General features: G+C 43.8%; 1 protein-coding gene across 1 annotated transcript in view; it reads left to right on the top strand.

Moving 5' to 3' along the window:
• LPA (lipoprotein(a)) overlaps positions 1–20,581 on the top strand; it is a 261,628-nt gene that overhangs the window by 112,163 nt on the left and 128,884 nt on the right. The window contains 7 exon segments of the mRNA XM_063725300.1: positions 3,566–3,747; positions 4,980–5,139; positions 9,115–9,296; positions 10,529–10,880; positions 14,664–14,845; positions 16,078–16,237; positions 20,211–20,392. Coding sequence (XP_063581370.1) covers positions 3,566–3,747; positions 4,980–5,139; positions 9,115–9,296; positions 10,529–10,880; positions 14,664–14,845; positions 16,078–16,237; positions 20,211–20,392 — 1,400 coding nt within the window.

Below are 20,581 nucleotides of genomic sequence, written 5' to 3'. Positions count from 1 at the left end.
ATGGAGAGGTGAATCTATCTCTTTCTAGATCTACATATATTCCAATGGGTAGAAAAACACTCGGTCCTAAGTACCAGTGGCCTGAAGGGATATGGGTTCCCAGGGAGAGAAAAGCAAAGGCAAAAAGGCAGATGAGAGTCAGCAAAGAGAGGGATGCTGAAAAGTAAAAGGGATGTGTAGATGGACAGAACCCCAGTCTGACTGCACTCTGGCCAATTTTTTTGGCCATAAGTGACTAGCAAAGACCTGGAAAAACCATTTCTACATGTTGGACAACAGCTGGTAGAGGACCTAGAGCATTGAGAGAGGGGCAGTGTTGAGCTCAACTCCATAGATGCCTTGGCTTTCTTCCTGGTTACCCTTCCTGCACTGCAGAGCAAGGTGGTGGAAACCAAGCAAACTGTAGCCATCTGTCTGAACGGTGGAGAGGGATTGGAGTTTGTGATGACTCTGGTAGTTGAAATTTTCTAGGTCTGCTACAAATAAGGACTGGTTTGTGGAGGAAAGGAGCTCTACAAATATGCATAGAAGTCTCCTCCAGTCCTTGGCTAAACATGACACTGCATGTGCACAGAAAATGGTTCCACAAGAACGTATGGCAAAGAACATTTCCTTAGAAAGAGCATCTGGAAGAGAACAGCAAGCTCAATAAAGAAGACAGAGATCACATAGCACTCTGGGATATTGGAGTTCTTACCAGCTAGACGAGAGAGTCCTCACAGAACACACTGCCAATTCAGTGGAGACCCCAGAACAGCCATAGTTTAAAAGTAGAATTAGCCTATTACTAGAATAAAGGCAGCTGCAGACTAACCCTTGCACAGCTGAAAAGCAAGTGTCCAAGCATGAAATCGGGTTCCAAGTCAATGAAGTGCCTGTGAGAGGAAATCTCAACTCTCTTTAGAAGTAAACAACGAAGTCCACTGGCTGAGCTATGCGGTATCCCCAGAGTGAGTCCTAAATTTAAAATGTGACTACATGTAGAAAAAGCATGTCGTGCGATCCATGACCAGGAAATAAATCAGGCAATACAAACGGGCGCGGGAATGACAGAAATGATTAGAATGGCATGAAAATTTGACATATCACTATGATAACTATTTCAAGTATTTACAAAAAGGTGAATATGGAACAAAACAAATAAAATATCAAAAGAAAGTAACAGTATAGAATAGCCAAATAAAATTAAAGACCTAATATAAAAAGCTATGTCTTCAATGAAAAAATTACTGGATGGCCGCCTGATCAATGTAGACGTTTCCGAAGAAGAAAGTAACCAAAAATCAATTCTACAGAACCAACTACACGCATACACACACACACAACACACCCATACACACACACTCAAATACTCACAAGTTCACACACACACACACACACACACACACACACACACACACAACCCTCAAGAAATAGTGGAATAAAAAATCAACTGAAGCTCACAGACATGTTGCAAAATAGGAAAAGATTTCCTGCATGTGGGAAGCAAGTCACAGAAAAGAGAAAGGGAGATAGGGACAGAAACAAATACCGGAATCAAGGCTGGCCGAGAACTTTTCAATTATGAAGAATGTTAACAAAATCTCAAAAACAGGAAACTCAATGTATCAAATAGGGATTTCGAAAAAAAGAAAAAATCCAGTATGATGCAGTTTTGTATTTCACAGTTTGACGTTAAGAAGACGAAGGTATAATAAGAAGAAACTTCTTATGAGAAACCGGGGAAAAACAAGCTGTTTCTTGCTAAGAGAACAGTGATACAAATTGCTAATGCATTCTCGTCAAAAACACTGGAAGCCAGGTACCGGGAATGTTATTAATGTGGTAAACGGGAACAAGAAGAGATCAACCAAGAATGCTAAATAGCAGTAAAATGCCTTGAAGATCATCCATGTTGCATAAATGTATACCGTGCACTGTCCCCAAAAAGAAAGCGGAAACTGTAAGAATTTGGAATCAGCAGGCTGATGTAACAAGAGAGGTGACCTGAAGGAATGAGGTAGAAGAAGAATAGCACAAGAAGGGAACTTTGTGCAGCCCACGTAATGAAGAACCCAGCAGTTGGCAAATGTACATGTAAATGCAAAATATTTTCTTGACCAAATTTCTATATATTTTTAAATGAGAGTTGACTACTTGAAGCAAAATGATAGCAATATGTTTAATTTTTGCACCTGTAGAAGTAAGAATTTGAACACTTAGCATAAATCATGTAGGGAATAATTGGAAGTGTGCCATTGAAACTTTCTTACCTCATGCACGATGGTATGTAATATTAATGAAAGGTTACTGTGTGGTTTAAAAGGGATATTGCAAATCGTAGAGTAATCGCAAAGTGTTGAACGCTGAGGTGTATTGCATAGTAAGAATATTCCATGTATTCAAAAGAGAGAAGCCAAGGAAGAAAGAAATTTGTCACGAGCTCGGGTTCTTAGTACATCCCGTTGCTCATTGAACCAGCTTCCTGGAATGGAGGGTCTGGGGTTGAGACTAGGACACAAGTGTAGAGTCTCTAGAGAGAGAGTGTTGCATCCCCATGGCCCATGATACACTTCCCATTTTCTCAGGCAGCCACAGGTCATGAATGTGAGGCCACTGAGAGGTTGGAGGAACGTTCTTGGGAGGCATAAGGAAGAGCGAAAGCTTCAAGATCCCCACAGCCCAAACTCCTCAACTGCTTTGCCTCCTAATTCATTGTTCTCTGAATCCTCCATAGCTGTCTGACATCTTCAGATCTCATAGTGTACCCCGCCGTCTTCCTTTATGCCGTGGGTCCCACTGTTCTTTCAACTCATCCCCCTTTCCCTCAGTTCCAGAGTGGCTGCAGCCAGCAGAGGATAGACTGAGAGCAGGAGAGAAGGTCCTGCTCAGGAACACATTCCAGAGATACTGCATCCTGCCTGGGAGCAAGTTTTCTAGGGCAGCTTTGAGAAGTCTTGCAGAAACTTGACCCATGTGATATGGGAATGACAGACAGTAATACTATTTGCACAATGCTTTTCCATGGGAAAGGTAGAGCCTTTTCGCTAGGTTTTGAGTACAGGAGTGTGAAGGTTGACCTGGAAAGCTTATCCTCCTGGATGCCAAGTATTCTCTGAAGAACTACATGTTAGTTGCAACTCGCACATTAGCATATGAAGTCCTACGGAGAGAGATACGGAGAGGTAGACAGATAGAGATACATTTGTATGTGAATAAACAATTCCACAATACAGACATCAAAATCTATACCAGTTATTCCAGAGAGATGGATTGGGCAGAAGGCAGAGGGAGAATACTCTGATCATTTTTTGGCCACATGTATGTACTATCTCAGTGTGTCTAAGAAGCATTTGCTGCTTTAGAGGTTTTTTTTTTTTAATAGAATAATCTATTAATTATGAGAACTGTGCAGAGAGGATTGGTGATTGAGAGCCATTTGTGCTTGTGGCAATCATATGGTACTTTTAATGGGAATATTAGAAAGGCACCGGTAATGACCTTGTTGCAGCACCAAAGAGAGGGTGTGGGGAGCCCCTGCATATTGTCCCACCTCTTGTGACGTGTATCGTTTTGGAATTTCCAGTGGCTTGATCAGGAACTACTGCAGGAATCCAGATCCTGTGGCAGCCCCTTATTGTTATACGACGGATCCCAATGTCAGGTGGGAGTACTGCAACCTGACACGATGCTCAGACGCAGAAGGGACTGCCGTCGCGCCTCCGACTGCTACCCCGCTTCCAAGCCTAGAGGCTCCTTCCGAACAAGGTAAGGAGCCTGTGGCCAGACATCTACACGCTTGGACGCTGGGATGAAAAGCCATGGAAATTCCCACTGATGCAGCAGGCTTCGATGGTACACGGATGCTCGAGCATTGATTGAGTTCTGCCATGTAGCAGGAAGCCTCCGTGCACTCTCTGGGGGAGCCAGCGGAGTGATTTCTGGCGCAACGTGGTTGGGCTGTGTCTTTAGGATGGGCACAAACCCTCCAGGGTGATCAACTTCACAACTCTCCTCATTGCAAACCGGGCTCTCTCAGTGTCCTAGTCAAAATTTTCATTGTATCATGCTGTCGGGTGTGTGACTCTTTCCAAGCCAGTAAGCTTTACCTGGGCTTTCTTCAAGTAGAAAGCATTCAGTGCAATCTTCAGCATTCCAGATTCCCAGAAGTGTGGCTCTGGAGCCTGCCACCCTGGAGAAAGCCACCAGGGCTGCAATAATTCCGTATCGTCCTGGGTCTGTGGAGCAGTGCATGAGCTCCCAATGCTCTAAGCCTCTGCAGCCCTAGGCTTTGAAGGGAGTGATTTCTCAGTGTTCTTAAACGTCTTTCTGATGGCACTTGTACCTGTGAGGGTTCTGGAGAGAAAGAGTAGTAGACTTCTACTTTATTGCAATTCAGGATGCGGGGCACGAGAGGATTCCCTCTTTCCTCCAAAGGAATAAGCTTTTGGCCTGCACACATCCCTGAGCAGCAAAGTGTCTTTGCCTTCAGTCAGATGTATAGGACCGTTTTCTGCCCCATGGCCCGGAAGCCAAAGGCCTTGGCTTTCATGATCAACGGTCTAGGGAAACATGCAAAATGTCCATGTCTGTCCCCACCTCTGCCCCCGACAGCCAATTACCCTCTGCAGCCCGCATTACCAAATGCCATGCCCTTTGCTCGCTCCTGCCCCATCTTTCTCATGAACATTCAGTAGAGGTTCCCAGAAAGGTGCTTGCTCGTGAGCACACTTTCCAATGAGAGGGATTCTGATCTGTTCTGTTTCTCTAAGGTGTCAGGTGAAATATTTCCAAGAACTTCCTACGGTTCTAGAATGGTAGGAATCTGTTGCTTTGGTGTTTGTTTGTTGGTTGGTTTTTTCATATCCATCTGCCTATGGATAAGGAAAAGAGAACGGTTGTAATTCTCATAGACTCCTTTCTGGTTGTGTCATAAATGACTTCACATCTTTCCCTGTTCTAAGAGACACTCAGCTTGATTTCTTCTGTTTTCATTTCAGCACCGACTGAGCAAAGGCCTGGAGTGCAGGAGTGCTACCACGGTAATGGACAGAGTTATCGAGGCACATACTTCAAGACTGTCACAGGAAGAACCTGCCAAGCTTGGTCATCTATGACACCACACTCACATAGTCGGACCCCAGAAAACTACCCAAATGGGTATGTCTTTGTTCTTTACCGTAAGAGAAGAAAGGGCCAACTGAAGATTCTGTTGGAAGAGACATGCTTCAAGATGAGTTCTCCGAACTCAACTTGTGTCAGATGCAGTTGGTGTAGCAAAATGTCTCAGGATGATTGCCTTAGAGCTAAGGGTCTGAGAGAAGAGAAATGTGAAGCTGCCTCTCCTTCCTCGTAGTTTTCTGGAGCAGAAGGGAAATCTGGAGGCGAGGACATCACATTAAGAAAACAGTCAGAATGACAAATGACCAAACACTTAGATTAGCCTTCCACAACACCTACCAAGGGTCAATGAAGACTTTCCAATTGGAATTGTGTTATTCTGACTACCAGTTCCTGAAGGGAAGGTTGTGTATGCCTTTTCTGTCTGGGCATATGAGGAAAGAATGTGTGCATATTTATGGAGAGGTGAATCTATCTCTTTCTAGATCTACATATATTCCAATGGGTAGAAAAACACTCGGTCCTAAGTACCAGTGGCCTGAAGGGATATGGGTTCCCAGGGAGAGAAAAGCAAAGGCAAAAAGGCAGATGAGAGTCAGCAAAGAGAGGGATGCTGAAAAGTAAAAGGGATGTGTAGATGGACAGAACCCCAGTCTGACTGCACTCTGGCCAATTTTTTTGGCCATAAGTGACTAGCAAAGACCTGGAAAAACCATTTCTACATGTTGGACAACAGCTGGTAGAGGACCTAGAGCATTGAGAGAGGGGCAGTGTTGAGCTCAACTCCATAGATGCCTTGGCTTTCTTCCTGGTTACCCTTCCTGCACTGCAGAGCAAGGTGGTGGAAACCAAGCAAACTGTAGCCATCTGTCTGAACGGTGGAGAGGGATTGGAGTTTGTGATGACTCTGGTAGTTGAAATTTTCTAGGTCTGCTACAAATAAGGACTGGTTTGTGGAGGAAAGGAGCTCTACAAATATGCATAGAAGTCTCCTCCAGTCCTTGGCTAAACATGACACTGCATGTGCACAGAAAATGGTTCCACAAGAACGTATGGCAAAGAACATTTCCTTAGAAAGAGCATCTGCAAGAGAAGAGCAAGCTCAATAAAGAAGACAGAGATCACATAGCACTCTGGGATATTGGAGTTCTTACCAGCTAGACGAGAGAGTCCTCACAGAACACACTGCCAATTCAGTGGAGACCCCAGAACAGCCATAGTTTAAAAGTAGAATTAGCCTATTACTAGAATAAAGGCAGCTGCAGACTAACCCTTGCACAGCTGAAAAGCAAGTGTCCAAGCATGAAATCGGGTTCCAAGTCAATGAAGTGCCTGTGAGAGGAAATCTCAACTCTCTTTAGAAGTAAACAACGAAGTCCACTGGCTGAGCTATGCGGTATCCCCAGAGTGAGTCCTAAATTTAAAATGTGACTACATGTAGAAAAAGCATGTCGTGCGATCCATGACCAGGAAATAAATCAGGCAATACAAACGGGCGCGGGAATGACAGAAATGATTAGAATGGCATGAAAATTTGACATATCACTATGATAACTATTTCAAGTATTTACAAAAAGGTGAATATGGAACAAAACAAATAAAATATCAAAAGAAAGTAACAGTATAGAATAGCCAAATAAAATTAAAGACCTAATATAAAAAGCTATGTCTTCAATGAAAAAATTACTGGATGGCCGCCTGATCAATGTAGACGTTTCCGAAGAAGAAAGTAACCAAAAATCAATTCTACAGAACCAACTACACGCATACACACACACACAACACACCCATACACACACACTCAAATACTCACAAGTTCACACACACACACACACACACACACACACACAACCCTCAAGAAATAGTGGAATAAAAAATCAACTGAAGCTCACAGACATGTTGCAAAATAGGAAAAGATTTCCTGCATGTGGGAAGCAAGTCACAGAAAAGAGAAAGGGAGATAGGGACAGAAACAAATACCGGAATCAAGGCTGGCCGAGAACTTTTCAATTATGAAGAATGTTAACAAAATCTCAAAAACAGGAAACTCAATGTATCAAATAGGGATTTCGAAAAAAAGAAAAAGTCCAGTATGATGCAGTTTTGTATTTCACAGTTTGACGTTAAGAAGACGAAGGTATAATAAGAAGAAACTTCTTATGAGAAACCGGGGAAAAACAAGCTGTTTCTTGCTAAGAGAACAGTGATACAAATTGCTAATGCATTCTCGTCAAAAACACTGGAAGCCAGGTACCGGGAATGTTATTAATGTGGTAAACGGGAACAAGAAGAGATCAACCAAGAATGCTAAATAGCAGTAAAATGCCTTGAAGATCATCCATGTTGCATAAATGTATACCGTGCACTGTCCCCAAAAAGAAAGCGGAAACTGTAAGAATTTGGAATCAGCAGGCTGATGTAACAAGAGAGGTGACCTGAAGGAATGAGGTAGAAGAAGAATAGCACAAGAAGGGAACTTTGTGCAGCCCACGTAATGAAGAACCCAGCAGTTGGCAAATGTACATGTAAATGCAAAATATTTTCTTGACCAAATTTCTATATATTTTTAAATGAGAGTTGACTACTTGAAGCAAAATGATAGCAATATGTTTAATTTTTGCACCTGTAGAAGTAAGAATTTGAACACTTAGCATAAATCATGTAGGGAATAATTGGAAGTGTGCCATTGAAACTTTCTTACCTCATGCACGATGGTATGTAATATTAATGAAAGGTTACTGTGTGGTTTAAAAGGGATATTGCAAATCGTAGAGTAATCGCAAAGTGTTGAACGCTGAGGTGTATTGCATAGTAAGAATATTCCATGTATTCAAAAGAGAGAAGCCAAGGAAGAAAGAAATTTGTCACGAGCTCGGGTTCTTAGTACATCCCGTTGCTCATTGAACCAGCTTCCTGGAATGGAGGGTCTGGGGTTGAGACTAGGACACAAGTGTAGAGTCTCTAGAGAGAGAGTGTTGCATCCCCATGGCCCATGATACACTTCCCATTTTCTCAGGCAGCCACAGGTCATGAATGTGAGGCCACTGAGAGGTTGGAGGAACGTTCTTGGGAGGCATAAGGAAGAGCGAAAGCTTCAAGATCCCCACAGCCCAAACTCCTCAACTGCTTTGCCTCCTAATTCATTGTTCTCTGAATCCTCCATAGCTGTCTGACATCTTCAGATCTCATAGTGTACCCCGCCGTCTTCCTTTATGCCGTGGGTCCCACTGTTCTTTCAACTCATCCCCCTTTCCCTCAGTTCCAGAGTGGCTGCAGCCAGCAGAGGATAGACTGAGAGCAGGAGAGAAGGTCCTGCTCAGGAACACATTCCAGAGATACTGCATCCTGCCTGGGAGCAAGTTTTCTAGGGCAGCTTTGAGAAGTCTTGCAGAAACTTGACCCATGTGATATGGGAATGACAGACAGTAATACTATTTGCACAATGCTTTTCCATGGGAAAGGTAGAGCCTTTTCGCTAGGTTTTGAGTACAGGAGTGTGAAGGTTGACCTGGAAAGCTTATCCTCCTGGATGCCAAGTATTCTCTGAAGAACTACATGTTAGTTGCAACTCGCACATTAGCATATGAAGTCCTACGGAGAGAGATACGGAGAGGTAGACAGATAGAGATACATTTGTATGTGAATAAACAATTCCACAATACAGACATCAAAATCTATACCAGTTATTCCAGAGAGATGGATTGGGCAGAAGGCAGAGGGAGAATACTCTGATCATTTTTTGGCCACATGTATGTACTATCTCAGTGTGTCTAAGAAGCATTTGCTGCTTTAGAGGTTTTTTTTTTTTAACAGAATAATCTATTAATTATGAGAACTGTGCAGAGAGGATTGGTGATTGAGAGCCATTTGTGCTTGTGGCAATCATATGGTACTTTTAATGGGAATATTAGAAAGGCACCGGTAATGACCTTGTTGCAGCACCAAAGAGAGGGTGTGGGGAGCCCCTGCATATTGTCCCACCTCTTGTGACGTGTATCGTTTTGGAATTTCCAGTGGCTTGATCAGGAACTACTGCAGGAATCCAGATCCTGTGGCAGCCCCTTATTGTTATACGACGGATCCCAATGTCAGGTGGGAGTACTGCAACCTGACACGATGCTCAGACGCAGAAGGGACTGCCATCGCACCTCCGACTGCTACCCCGCTTCCAAGCCTAGAGGCTCCTTCCGAACAAGGTAAGGAGCCTGTGGCCAGACATCTACACGCTTGGACGCTGGGATGAAAAGCCATGGAAATTCCCACTGATGCAGCAGGCTTCGATGGTACACGGATGCTCGAGCATTGATTGAGTTCTGCCATGTAGCAGGAAGCCTCCGTGCACTCTCTGGGGGAGCCAGCGGAGTGATTTCTGGCGCAACGTGGTTGGGCTGTGTCTTTAGGATGGGCACAAACCCTCCAGGGTGATCAACTTCACAACTCTCCTCATTGCAAACCGGGCTCTCTCAGTGTCCTAGTCAAAATTTTCATTGTATCATGCTGTCGGGTGTGTGACTCTTTCCAAGCCAGTAAGCTTTACCTGGGCTTTCTTCAAGTAGAAAGCATTCAGTGCAATCTTCAGCATTCCAGATTCCCAGAAGTGTGGCTCTGGAGCCTGCCACCCTGGAGAAAGCCACCAGGGCTGCAGTAATTCCGTATCGTCCTGGGTCTGTGGAGCAGTGCATGAGCTCCCAATGCTCTAAGGCTCTGCAGCCCTAGGCTTTGAAGGGAGTGATTTCTCAGTGTTCTTAAACGTCTTTCTGATGGCACTTGTACCTGTGAGGATTCTGGAGAGAAAGAGTAGTAGACTTCTACTTTATTGCAATTCAGGATGCGGGGCACGAGAGGATTCCCTCTTTCCTCCAAAGGAATAAGCTTTTGGCCTGCACACATCCCTGAGCAGCAAAGTGTCTTTGCCTTCAGTCAGATGTATAGGACCGTTTTCTGCCCCATGGCCCGGAAGCCAAAGGCCTTGGCTTTCATGATCAACGGTCTAGGGAAACATGCAAAATGTCCATGTCTGTCCCCACCTCTGCCCCCGACAGCCAATTACCCTCTGCAGCCCGCATTACCAAATGCCATGCCCTTTGCTCGCTCCTGCCCCATCTTTCTCATGAACATTCAGTAGAGGTTCCCAGAAAGGTGCTTGCTCGTGAGCACACTTTCCAATGAGAGGGATTCTGATCTGTTCTGTTTCTCTAAGGTGTCAGGTGAAATATTTCCAAGAACTTCCTACGGTTCTAGAATGGTAGGAATCTGTTGCTTTGGTGTTTGTTTGTTGGTTGGTTTTTTCATATCCATCTGCCTATGGATAAGGAAAAGAGAACGGTTGTAATTCTCATAGACTCCTTTCTGGTTGTGTCATAAATGACTTCACATCTTTCCCTGTTCTAAGAGACACTCAGCTTGATTTCTTCTGTTTTCATTTCAGCACCGACTGAGCAAAGGCCTGGAGTGCAGGAGTGCTACCACGGTAATGGACAGAGTTATCGAGGCACATACTTCAAGACTGTCACAGGAAGAACCTGCCAAGCTTGGTCATCTATGACACCACACTCACATAGTCGGACCCCAGAAAACTACCCAAATGGGTATGTCTTTGTTCTTTACCGTAAGAGAAGAAAGGGCCAACTGAAGATTCTGTTGGAAGAGACATGCTTCAAGATGAGTTCTCCGAACTCAACTTGTGTCAGATGCAGTTGGTGTAGCAAAATGTCTCAGGATGATTGCCTTAGAGCTAAGGGTCTGAGAGAAGAGAAATGTGAAGCTGCCTCTCCTTCCTCGTAGTTTTCTGGAGCAGAAGGGAAATCTGGAGGCGAGGACATCACATTAAGAAAACAGTCAGAATGACAAATGACCAAACACTTAGATTAGCCTTCCACAACACCTACCAAGGGTCAATGAAGACTTTCCAATTGGAATTGTGTTATTCTGACTACCAGTTCCTGAAGGGAAGGTTGTGTATGCCTTTTCTGTCTGGGCATATGAGGAAAGAATGTGTGCATATTTATGGAGAGGTGAATCTATCTCTTTCTAGATCTACATATATTCCAATGGGTAGAAAAACACTCGGTCCTAAGTACCAGTGGCCTGAAGGGATATGGGTTCCCAGGGAGAGAAAAGCAAAGGCAAAAAGGCAGATGAGAGTCAGCAAAGAGAGGGATGCTGAAAAGTAAAAGGGATGTGTAGATGGACAGAACCCCAGTCTGACTGCACTCTGGCCAATTTTTTTGGCCATAAGTGACTAGCAAAGACCTGGAAAAACCATTTCTACATGTTGGACAACAGCTGGTAGAGGACCTAGAGCATTGAGAGAGGGGCAGTGTTGAGCTCAACTCCATAGATGCCTTGGCTTTCTTCCTGGTTACCCTTCCTGCACTGCAGAGCAAGGTGGTGGAAACCAAGCAAACTGTAGCCATCTGTCTGAACGGTGGAGAGGGATTGGAGTTTGTGATGACTCTGGTAGTTGAAATTTTCTAGGTCTGCTACAAATAAGGACTGGTTTGTGGAGGAAAGGAGCTCTACAAATATGCATAGAAGTCTCCTCCAGTCCTTGGCTAAACATGACACTGCATGTGCACAGAAAATGGTTCCACAAGAACGTATGGCAAAGAACATTTCCTTAGAAAGAGCATCTGCAAGAGAAGAGCAAGCTCAATAAAGAAGACAGAGATCACATAGCACTCTGGGATATTGGAGTTCTTACCAGCTAGACGAGAGAGTCCTCACAGAACACACTGCCAATTCAGTGGAGACCCCAGAACAGCCATAGTTTAAAAGTAGAATTAGCCTATTACTAGAATAAAGGCAGCTGCAGACTAACCCTTGCACAGCTGAAAAGCAAGTGTCCAAGCATGAAATCGGGTTCCAAGTCAATGAAGTGCCTGTGAGAGGAAATCTCAACTCTCTTTAGAAGTAAACAACGAAGTCCACTGGCTGAGCTATGCGGTATCCCCAGAGTGAGTCCTAAATTTAAAATGTGACTACATGTAGAAAAAGCATGTCGTGCGATCCATGACCAGGAAATAAATCAGGCAATACAAACGGGCGCGGGAATGACAGAAATGATTAGAATGGCATGAAAATTTGACATATCACTATGATAACTATTTCAAGTATTTACAAAAAGGTGAATATGGAACAAAACAAATAAAATATCAAAAGAAAGTAACAGTATAGAATAGCCAAATAAAATTAAAGACCTAATATAAAAAGCTATGTCTTCAATGAAAAAATTACTGGATGGCCGCCTGATCAATGTACACGTTTCCGAAGAAGAAAGTAACCAAAAATCAATTCTACAGAACCAACTACACGCATACACACACACACAACACACCCATACACACACACTCAAATACTCACAAGTTCACACACACACACACACACACACACACACACAACCCTCAAGAAATAGTGGAATAAAAAATCAACTGAAGCTCACAGACATGTTGCAAAATAGGAAAAGATTTCCTGCATGTGGGAAGCAAGTCACAGAAAAGAGAAAGGGAGATAGGGACAGAAACAAATACCGGAATCAAGGCTGGCCGAGAACTTTTCAATTATGAAGAATGTTAACAAAATCTCAAAAACAGGAAACTCAATGTATCAAATAGGGATTTCGAAAAAAAGAAAAAGTCCAGTATGATGCAGTTTTGTATTTCACAGTTTGACGTTAAGAAGACGAAGGTATAATAAGAAGAAACTTCTTATGAGAAACCGGGGAAAAACAAGCTGTTTCTTGCTAAGAGAACAGTGATACAAATTGCTAATGCATTCTCGTCAAAAACACTGGAAGCCAGGTACCGGGAATGTTATTAATGTGGTAAACGGGAACAAGAAGAGATCAACCAAGAATGCTAAATAGCAGTAAAATGCCTTGAAGATCATCCATGTTGCATAAATGTATACCGTGCACTGTCCCCAAAAAGAAAGCGGAAACTGTAAGAATTTGGAATCAGCAGGCTGATGTAACAAGAGAGGTGACCTGAAGGAATGAGGTAGAAGAAGAATAGCACAAGAAGGGAACTTTGTGCAGCCCACGTAATGAAGAACCCAGCAGTTGGCAAATGTACATGTAAATGCAAAATATTTTCTTGACCAAATTTCTATATATTTTTAAATGAGAGTTGACTACTTGAAGCAAAATGATAGCAATATGTTTAATTTTTGCACCTGTAGAAGTAAGAATTTGAACACTTAGCATAAATCATGTAGGGAATAATTGGAAGTGTGCCATTGAAACTTTCTTACCTCATGCACGATGGTATGTAATATTAATGAAAGGTTACTGTGTGGTTTAAAAGGGATATTGCAAATCGTAGAGTAATCGCAAAGTGTTGAACGCTGAGGTGTATTGCATAGTAAGAATATTCCATGTATTCAAAAGAGAGAAGCCAAGGAAGAAAGAAATTTGTCACGAGCTCGGGTTCTTAGTACATCCCGTTGCTCATTGAACCAGCTTCCTGGAATGGAGGGTCTGGGGTTGAGACTAGGACACAAGTGTAGAGTCTCTAGAGAGAGAGTGTTGCATCCCCATGGCCCATGATACACTTCCCATTTTCTCAGGCAGCCACAGGTCATGAATGTGAGGCCACTGAGAGGTTGGAGGAACGTTCTTGGGAGGCATAAGGAAGAGCGAAAGCTTCAAGATCCCCACAGCCCAAACTCCTCAACTGCTTTGCCTCCTAATTCATTGTTCTCTGAATCCTCCATAGCTGTCTGACATCTTCAGATCTCATAGTGTACCCCGCCGTCTTCCTTTATGCCGTGGGTCCCACTGTTCTTTCAACTCATCCCCCTTTCCCTCAGTTCCAGAGTGGCTGCAGCCAGCAGAGGATAGACTGAGAGCAGGAGAGAAGGTCCTGCTCAGGAACACATTCCAGAGATACTGCATCCTGCCTGGGAGCAAGTTTTCTAGGGCAGCTTTGAGAAGTCTTGCAGAAACTTGACCCATGTGATATGGGAATGACAGACAGTAATACTATTTGCACAATGCTTTTCCATGGGAAAGGTAGAGCCTTTTCGCTAGGTTTTGAGTACAGGAGTGTGAAGGTTGACCTGGAAAGCTTATCCTCCTGGATGCCAAGTATTCTCTGAAGAACTACATGTTAGTTGCAACTCGCACATTAGCATATGAAGTCCTACGGAGAGAGATACGGAGAGGTAGACAGATAGAGATACATTTGTATGTGAATAAACAATTCCACAATACAGACATCAAAATCTATACCAGTTATTCCAGAGAGATGGATTGGGCAGAAGGCAGAGGGAGAATACTCTGATCATTTTTTGGCCACATGTATGTACTATCTCAGTGTGTCTAAGAAGCATTTGCTGCTTTAGAGGTTTTTTTTTTTTAACAGAATAATCTATTAATTATGAGAACTGTGCAGAGAGGATTGGTGATTGAGAGCCATTTGTGCTTGTGGCAATCATATGGTACTTTTAATGGGAATATTAGAAAGGCACCGGTAATGACCTTGTTGCAGCACCAAAGAGAGGGTGTGGGGAGCCCCTGCATATTGTCCCACCTCTTGTGACGTGTATCGTTTTGGAATTTCCAGTGGCTTGATCAGGAACTACTGCAGGAATCCAGATCCTGTGGCAGCCCCTTATTGTTATACGACGGATCCCAATGTCAGGTGGGAGTACTGCAACCTGACACGATGCTCAGACGCAGAAGGGACTGCCATCGCACCTCCGACTGCTACCCCGCTTCCAAGCCTAGAGGCTCCTTCCGAACAAGGTAAGGAGCCTGTGGCCAGACATCTACACGCTTGGACGCTGGGATGAAAAGCCATGGAAATTCCCACTGATGCAGCAGGCTTCGATGGTACACGGATGCTCGAGCATTGATTGAGTTCTGCCATGTAGCAGGAAGCCTCCGTGCACTCTCTGGGGGAGCCAGCGGAGTGATTTCTGGCGCAACGTGGTTGGGCTGTGTCTTTAGGATGGGCACAAACCCTCCAGGGTGATCAACTTCACAACTCTCCTCATTGCAAACCGGGCTCTCTCAGTGTCCTAGTCAAAATTTTCATTGTATCATGCTGTCGGGTGTGTGACTCTTTCCAAGCCAGTAAGCTTTACCTGGGCTTTCTTCAAGTAGAAAGCATTCAGTGCAATCTTCAGCATTCCAGATTCCCAGAAGTGTGGCTCTGGAGCCTGCCACCCTGGAGAAAGCCACCAGGGCTGCAGTAATTCCGTATCGTCCTGGGTCTGTGGAGCAGTGCATGAGCTCCCAATGCTCTAAGGCTCTGCAGCCCTAGGCTTTGAAGGGAGTGATTTCTCAGTGTTCTTAAACGTCTTTCTGATGGCACTTGTACCTGTGAGGATTCTGGAGAGAAAGAGTAGTAGACTTCTACTTTATTGCAATTCAGGATGCGGGGCACGAGAGGATTCCCTCTTTCCTCCAAAGGAATAAGCTTTTGGCCTGCACACATCCCTGAGCAGCAAAGTGTCTTTGCCTTCAGTCAGATGTATAGGACCGTTTTCTGCCCCATGGCCCGGAAGCCAAAGGCCTTGGCTTTCATGATCAACGGTCTAGGGAAACATGCAAAATGTCCATGTCTGTCCCCACCTCTGCCCCCGACAGCCAATTACCCTCTGCAGCCCGCATTACCAAATGCCATGCCCTTTGCTCGCTCCTGCCCCATCTTTCTCATGAACATTCAGTAGAGGTTCCCAGAAAGGTGCTTGCTCGTGAGCACACTTTCCAATGAGAGGGATTCTGATCTGTTCTGTTTCTCTAAGGTGTCAGGTGAAATATTTCCAAGAACTTCCTACGGTTCTAGAATGGTAGGAATCTGTTGCTTTGGTGTTTGTTTGTTGGTTGGTTTTTTCATATCCATCTGCCTATGGATAAGGAAAAGAGAACGGTTGTAATTCTCATAGACTCCTTTCTGGTTGTGTCATAAATGACTTCACATCTTTCCCTGTTCTAAGAGACACTCATCATGATTTCTTCTGTTTTCATTTCAGCACCGACTGAGCAAAGGCCTGGAGTGCAGGAGTGCTACCACGGTAATGGACAGAGTTATCGAGGCACATACTTCAAGACTGTCACAGGAAGAACCTGCCAAGCTTGGTCATCTATGACACCACACTCACATAGTCGGACCCCAGAAAACTACCCAAATGGGTATGTCTTTGTTCTTTACCGTAAGAGAAGAAAGGGCCAACTGAAGATTCTGTTGGAAGAGACATGCTTCAAGATGAGTTCTCCGAACTCAACTTGTGTCAGATGCAGTTGGTGTAGCAAAATGTCTCAGGATGATTGCCTTAGAGCTAAGGGTCTGAGAGAAGAGAAATGTGAAGCTGCCTCTCCTTCCTCGTAGTTTTCTGGAGCAGAAGGGAAATCTGGAGGTGAGGACATCACATTAAGAAAACAGTCAGAATGACAAATGACCAAACACTTAGATTAGCCTTCCACAACACCTACCAAGGGTCAATGAAGACTTTCCAATTGGAATTGTGTTATTCTGACTACCAGTTCCTGAAGGGAAGGTTGTGTATGCCTTTTCTGTCTGGGCATATGAGGAAAGAATGTGTGCATATTTATGGAGAGGTGAATCTATCTCTTTCTAGATCTACATATATTCCAATGGGTAGAAAAACACTCGGTCCTAAGTACCAGTGGCCTGAAGGGATATGGGTTCCCAGGGAGAGAAAAGCAAAGGCAAAAAGGCAGATGAGAGTCAGCAAAGAGAGGGATGCTGAAAAGTAAAAGGGATGTGTAGATGGACAGAACCCCAGTCTGACTGCACTCTGGCCAATTTTTTTGGCCATAAGTGACTAGCAAAGACCTGGAAAAACCATTTCTACATGTTGGACAACAGCTGGTAGAGGACCTAGAGCATTGAGAGAGGGGCAGTGTTGAGCTCAACTCCATAGATGCCTTGGCTTTCTTCCTGGTTACCCTTCCTGCACTGCAGAGCAAGGTGGTGGAAACCAAGCAAACTGTAGCCATCTGTCTGAACGGTGGAGAGGGATTGGAGTTTGTGATGACTCTGGTAGTTGAAATTTTCTAGGTCTGCTACAAATAAGGACTGGTTTGTGGAGGAAAGGAGCTCTACAAATATGCATAGAAGTCTCCTCCAGTCCTTGGCTAAACATGACACTGCATGTGCACAGAAAATGGTTCCACAAGAACGTATGGCAAAGAACATTTCCTTAGAAAGAGCATCTGCAAGAGAAGAGCAAGCTCAATAAAGAAGACAGAGATCACATAGCACTCTGGGATATTGGAGTTCTTACCAGCTAGACGAGAGAGTCCTCACAGAACACACTGCCAATTCAGTGGAGACCCCAGAACAGCCATAGTTTAAAAGTAGAATTAGCCTATTACTAGAATAAAGGCAGCTGCAGACTAACCCTTGCACAGCTGAAAAGCAAGTGTCCAAGCATGAAATCGGGTTCCAAGTCAATGAAGTGCCTGTGAGAGGAAATCTCAACTCTCTTTAGAAGTAAACAACGAAGTCCACTGGCTGAGCTATGCGGTATCCCCAGAGTGAGTCCTAAATTTAAAATGTGACTACATGTAGAAAAAGCATGTCGTGCGATCCATGACCAGGAAATAAATCAGGCAATACAAACGGGCGCGGGAATGACAGAAATGATTAGAATGGCATGAAAATTTGACATATCACTATGATAACTATTTCAAGTATTTACAAAAAGGTGAATATGGAACAAAACAAATAAAATATCAAAAGAAAGTAACAGTATAGAATAGCCAAATAAAATTAAAGACCTAATATAAAAAGCTATGTCTTCAATGAAAAAATTACTGGATGGCCGCCTGATCAATGTAGACGTTTCCGAAGAAGAAAGTAACCAAAAATCAATTCTACAGAACCAACTACACGCATACACACACACACAACACACCCATACACACACACTCAAATACTCACAAGTTCACACACACACACACACACACACACACACAACCCTCAAGAAATAGTGGAATAAAAAATCAACTGAAGCTCACAGACATGTTGCAAAATAGGAAAAGATTTCCTGCATGTGGGAAGCAAGTCACAGAAAAGAGAAAGGGAGATAGGGACAGAAACAAATACCGGAATCAAGGCTGGCCGAGAACTTTTCAATTATGAAGAATGTTAACAAAATCTCAAAAACAGGAAACTCAATGTATCAAATAGGGATTTCGAAAAAAAGAAAAAATCCAGTATGATGCAGTTTTGTATTTCACAGTTTGACGTTAAGAAGACGAAGGTATAATAAGAAGAAACTTCTTATGAGAAACCGGGGAAAAACAAGCTGTTTCTTGCTAAGAGAACAGTGATACAAATTGCTAATGCATTCTCGTCAAAAACACTGGAAGCCAGGTACCGGGAATGTTATTAATGTGGTAAACAGGAACAAGAAGAGATCAACCAAGAATGCTAAATAGCAGTAAAATGCCTTGAAGATCATCCATGTTGCATAAATGTATACCGTGCACTGTCCCCAAAAAGAAAGCGGAAACTGTAAGAATTTGGAATCAGCAGGCTGATGTAACAAGAGAGGTGACCTGAAGGAATGAGGTAGAAGAAGAATAGCACAAGAAGGGAACTTTGTGCAGCCCACGTAATGAAGAACCCAGCAGTTGGCAAATGTACATGTAAATGCAAAATATTTTCTTGACCAAATTTCTATATATTTTTAAATGAGAGTTGACTACTTGAAGCAAAATGATAGCAATATGTTTAATTTTTGCACCTGTAGAAGTAAGAATTTGAACACTTAGCATAAATCATGTAGGGAATAATTGGAAGTGTGCCATTGAAACTTTCTTACCTCATGCACGATGGTATGTAATATTAATGAAAGGTTACTGTGTGGTTTAAAAGGGATATTGCAAATCGTAGAGTAATCGCAAAGTGTTGAACGCTGAGGTGTATTGCATAGTAAGAATATTCCATGTATTCAAAAGAGAGAAGCCAAGGAAGAAAGAAATTTGTCACGAGCTCGGGTTCTTAGTACATCCCGTTGCTCATTGAACCAGCTTCCTGGAATGGAGGGTCTGGGGTTGAGACTAGGACACAAGTGTAGAGTCTCTAGAGAGAGAGTGTTGCATCCCCATGGCCCATGATACACTTCCCATTTTCTCAGGCAGCCACAGGTCATGAATGTGAGGCCACTGAGAGGTTGGAGGAACGTTCTTGGGAGGCATAAGGAAGAGCGAAAGCTTCAAGATCCCCACAGCCCAAACTCCTCAACTGCTTTGCCTCCTAATTCATTGTTCTCTGAATCCTCCATAGCTGTCTGACATCTTCAGATCTCATAGTGTACCCCGCCGTCTTCCTTTATGCCGTGGGTCCCACTGTTCTTTCAACTCATCCCCCTTTCCCTCAGTTCCAGAGTGGCTGCAGCCAGCAGAGGATAGACTGAGAGCAGGAGAGAAGGTCCTGCTCAGGAACACATTCCAGAGATACTGCATCCTGCCTGGGAGCAAGTTTTCTAGGGCAGCTTTGAGAAGTCTTGCAGAAACTTGACCCATGTGATATGGGAATGACAGACAGTAATACTATTTGCACAATGCTTTTCCATGGGAAAGGTAGAGCCTTTTCGCTAGGTTTTGAGTACAGGAGTGTGAAGGTTGACCTGGAAAGCTTATCCTCCTGGATGCCAAGTATTCTCTGAAGAACTACATGTTAGTTGCAACTCGCACATTAGCATATGAAGTCCTACGGAGAGAGATACGGAGAGGTAGACAGATAGAGATACATTTGTATGTGAATAAACAATTCCACAATACAGACATCAAAATCTATACCAGTTATTCCAGAGAGATGGATTGGGCAGAAGGCAGAGGGAGAATACTCTGATCATTTTTTGGCCACATGTATGTACTATCTCAGTGTGTCTAAGAAGCATTTGCTGCTTTAGAGGTTTTTTTTTTTTAATAGAATAATCTATTAATTATGAGAACTGTGCAGAGAGGATTGGTGATTGAGAGCCATTTGTGCTTGTGGCAATCATATGGTACTTTTAATGGGAATATTAGAAAGGCACCGGTAATGACCTTGTTGCAGCACCAAAGAGAGGGTGTGGGGAGCCCCTGCATATTGTCCCACCTCTTGTGACGTGTATCGTTTTGGAATTTCCAGTGGCTTGATCAGGAACTACTGCAGGAATCCAGATCCTGTGGCAGCCCCTTATTGTTATACGACGGATCCCAATGTCAGGTGGGAGTACTGCAACCTGACACGATGCTCAGACGCAGAAGGGACTGCCGTCGCGCCTCCGACTGCTACCCCGCTTCCAAGCCTAGAGGCTCCTTCCGAACAAGGTAAGGAGCCTGTGGCCAGACATCTACACGCTTGGACGCTGGGATGAAAAGCCATGGAAATTCCCACTGATGCAGCAGGCTTCGATGGTACACGGATGCTCGAGCATTGATTGAGTTCTGCCATGTAGCAGGAAGCCTCCGTGCACTCTCTGGGGGAGCCAGCGGAGTGATTTCTGGCGCAACGTGGTT

Source organism: Pongo abelii, chromosome 5, assembly GCF_028885655.2.
Source record: "Pongo abelii isolate AG06213 chromosome 5, NHGRI_mPonAbe1-v2.0_pri, whole genome shotgun sequence".
Classification (NCBI taxonomy): Eukaryota; Metazoa; Chordata; class Mammalia; order Primates; family Hominidae; genus Pongo; species Pongo abelii.
This window is presented reverse-complemented; position numbering and strand designations above follow the sequence as displayed.